The 3,176-nt window shown below is 35.3% G+C and overlaps 1 protein-coding gene across 1 annotated transcript; it reads right to left on the reverse strand.

Moving 5' to 3' along the window:
• Positions 1-507: 507 nt before the first annotated feature.
• Positions 508-2,782, reverse strand: LOC108476941 (transcription factor HHO5-like). The gene is made up of 5 exons (XM_017779321.2): positions 2,253-2,782; positions 1,964-2,163; positions 1,480-1,843; positions 1,174-1,250; positions 508-1,072 (listed from the first exon to the last, which is right to left on the reverse strand). Exons 1-5 carry the CDS (start codon positions 2,449-2,451, stop codon positions 812-814), a joined length of 1,101 nt encoding a protein of 366 aa, XP_017634810.1. The 5' UTR covers positions 2,452-2,782; the 3' UTR covers positions 508-811.
• Between the last annotated feature and the right edge of the window lie 394 nt (positions 2,783-3,176).

A 3,176-nucleotide genomic window follows, 5' to 3' on the forward strand; every position in this document is an offset into this window, starting at 1 on the left:
TACCAGGACAAAACGCCTAATCACAAGCAATTCAATACAATTTGTGCATCAAAAATGAAGATTCTGTCACTGCTTTAACTTTTTTTTTTTTCGTTATGTTTTGTTTACCTCAAACCATGATCCCGAGCAAAAGTAACCTAAACAGGGAGGCTAAATTTATTTTAACCTTCAGGATTTTACTTTTTTTATCCTCATTAATGAATTTGAATATCATTTAAATATATATTTTATTTTATAACTTATCTAAAAAAATAAACAGATTTTCCAAAATCACTTGGAAATTGAGCCAAATCAAGAGGCAAAACGTTCCACAAGACTCAAAATCGGCATTTTACATGGCATCAGTGGCTGCGAATTAGATCATATGATATCTGCAATTGAGAGCATAATGAGCATAAAGAATGCCTGAGTTTCTCACTAATCTTCCCACCGGAGATATCCCACAAAGGCATGACAACCAGGCAAATCAAACCTCAAATATCACATATATTATATAAAGTACATCAGTTGTAAATTAAAGAGGGTTAAGTCTAAACATAAATGAAAGAACTCTTAAAAATTGTCATTTTGGTTCCTACAAATCCATCATCAGGAATTAGACAAACTTTCATATTCAGGGAAGGAAGTTGAATCATGGAGACAAACTAAACCAGTCCATGATATCGGCATAATGTCTTAGAAATCCCTTGGTGCCTCAAACAGAATACTGATTTCAAATTCCTCTAGATGTTATACTAAATTATTCTCAGTAAGTCAATATGTTTTTCTCCCCACGTTTCTGCAAAATTCATGGGGAATAAGTGTTATCCGACTATACATCAACCTCTCCAGGCTTTTTAATCCCACTTCTCCAACTATGCCCATCGGAATTTTCATCTTCGGTGTCCATGCTGTCGCCCCCGGTACTCGACATATCTTTAGCTGAAGCACTACCAAGGAGGGGACCTTGTGGGGAACCAGACTGTGACATGCTTGCTTTCATCTTCCCATTGCACTGATTTTGAGCTGAACACAGCTCATTCCCTTGCCCGGAAGAAGAAGCTGGGAGTTTCCGGATATGAAGTCTGTATTTCTGTACATAAAACCCAAATTCACACACACACAAAATCAGTAAACCAGAAAGGAGAAACTAAAGATGATAAGATGAGCAGATTCCATATGCTAAAGACTAACCTGCAAATGGCTTTTCACTTCATCATTGGTAAGACCATCAACTTGCATCAGTTCTCTAATCTGCTTAGGAGTGGCCACTGTCGAACACAATAAACCAATCAGACATATTTAAAAACTATAGATTCCAAAAGAACTCAAATCAGAATATTTTCAGAAAAAAGATCTTGATTCATGTATTTTCTCAAAAAGAACCAGATTCCAATCCTTTGTTCATAAAAGACAACAAAAAGGGTTTTTCAATTCAACTTAAATACCACTACTACTTAAAAAAAAAAAAAGTAAATAAACACATCAAAAAGGTCTAACCTTGAGAGCCTCCAAGCTGTTGAAGTGCCTCAACAAATCGTCTATGGAGCTCAGGCGACCAGCACCGCCTTTGTTTCCTAGAATTCTGCTGCTGAGGTTGTTCTTCATGTCGGATTTGTGACTTCGTCTGAAACTTAATTTGATTTTGTTGTGCATATAAAGAAAAGCCTGAACCAATTCGGCAGCCGCCATTGTTCTTCAAGATACATGAAGCCAATTCAGAACTTGGGGTCATAAGGGAAAGCCCTGAAACTTTCTTATCAGCTTGTTCCTTAAATGGAACAAAAGCCCCTCCCTTTCTTTGCTTATTACAAATTTCAATTGGGTTCTCACTCTCAGACCCATCTTCTCCTTCTTCACTTGTCTGTCAAATTCCAAATCCGGAAACATTTAAACTATTTTCCCCTTAAAATAAGATTCAAAAAGAAGGAAAAAAGAAGAAGAAGAAGAAGAAGAAGAAGAAAACAGTTAGTTTGGACATTACCAGTTTCAGTTCTGGAACTGTGTTGGGTTTGTTGTGGGGATCAACGTTGTTAAAATTAGAGTTCCATAGCTGAACTGAACTCATCCAGTTTTTCTTATCACCGCCATCGTTATCCATAGTTTCCCTTCCGTTTTCCTCGGTCACTGATCCATCATTCATTTCCTTACACTGTCTTTCTTCCTCCTTTAATCTCTCAATCCCTAAAATCAAATCAAAAAAGAAAATCAAATTAAATCCCACAAAAAAGTGAAACTCAGAATTAAAACAATATATATTTTTTTAAAAATACCATCTTTGAGAAGAAGCATGCAAAGAGGAAGTTCACGTTTAAAGGCATCAATTTTCTTCATCTCATCTTCCAATCTTTGAAGATAATCCGTAATCTTGGATAGCCTTTGAAACCCATTTTTTATCTTCGAAACTTCTTTCAGAAACTCAGATATAGTTTTCGGTACATAAACCAAACTCAAATCCAAGCTGAACTCCATTATTTTCCTTTATTCTTCTATTTTCCTGTTTTCCTCTCTTTTTCTATCATTTCCAGGATAAACATGACAAGGAACAGCAAGTCATGTTTTTTTTATATAGAAATGTAAGAAAGATTCAAGATTCGCCCCCAAACGGGTCGTCGCGTATATTAAAGCTATAAACTCGGTGACTCGGTTGTTTCACTCGGCGGGTTGTTTTAGGTTCCGTACGAAGCACGCGGAGAATTGTTGAAAAAATTGAGCCCTTTTTTTTAATAATTGGAAATGAAATTACAGTGTGTTAAGATTCTTAGGTTAGGTGTGGACTGTGGATTGAATGTCTCAACCCTTTTTAAAAATAGAGCAGAAAATAAAACAGTTGACCCACGTCTTTGGGATGCTTTCCCCATTTGATTTTTACACGGTAATTCTGTCTTTTCCATCTCCTTCTAAATTAAGAGATCAAATCAACAGTACCCTCCACCTAGTCATTCATAACTTTTTAACTTTTAACCAAACATTCATTGAATACTACGTCGTATTCAAAGTTATGAGATAAGATGCTTGACTGGGAAATCATTGATTTTGTGAATCTTGTTACAAACGTTTTTGTCATTGATAGTTTCAATTTATAAAATTTCTTAAAATATTATTTTATATTTAAACATAAATTTTTCTAACCTAACACCAACGAAGTTGTCATTATAAAGCAAAATGAGATGATGGGTTTTCTAATACTAAACAAC

The sequence above is a fragment of the Gossypium arboreum genome, chromosome 12, assembly GCF_025698485.1.
Source record: "Gossypium arboreum isolate Shixiya-1 chromosome 12, ASM2569848v2, whole genome shotgun sequence".
NCBI classification, from domain to species: Eukaryota; Viridiplantae; Streptophyta; class Magnoliopsida; order Malvales; family Malvaceae; genus Gossypium; species Gossypium arboreum.

Excerpts from the sequence above, each read along its gene's own strand:
- LOC108476941 (XM_017779321.2), bottom strand. The coding sequence starts at position 2,451 with ATGGAGTTCAGCTTGGATTTGAGTTTGGTTTATGTACCGAAAACTATA. Across the intron at positions 2,164-2,252 it reads CATGCTTCTTCTCAAAGATG|GGATTGAGAGATTAAAGGAG; the intron begins GTATTTTTAAAA and ends ATTTGATTTTAG. Across the intron at positions 1,844-1,963 it reads CAGTTCCAGAACTGAAACTG|ACAAGTGAAGAAGGAGAAGA; the intron begins GTAATGTCCAAA and ends GGAATTTGACAG.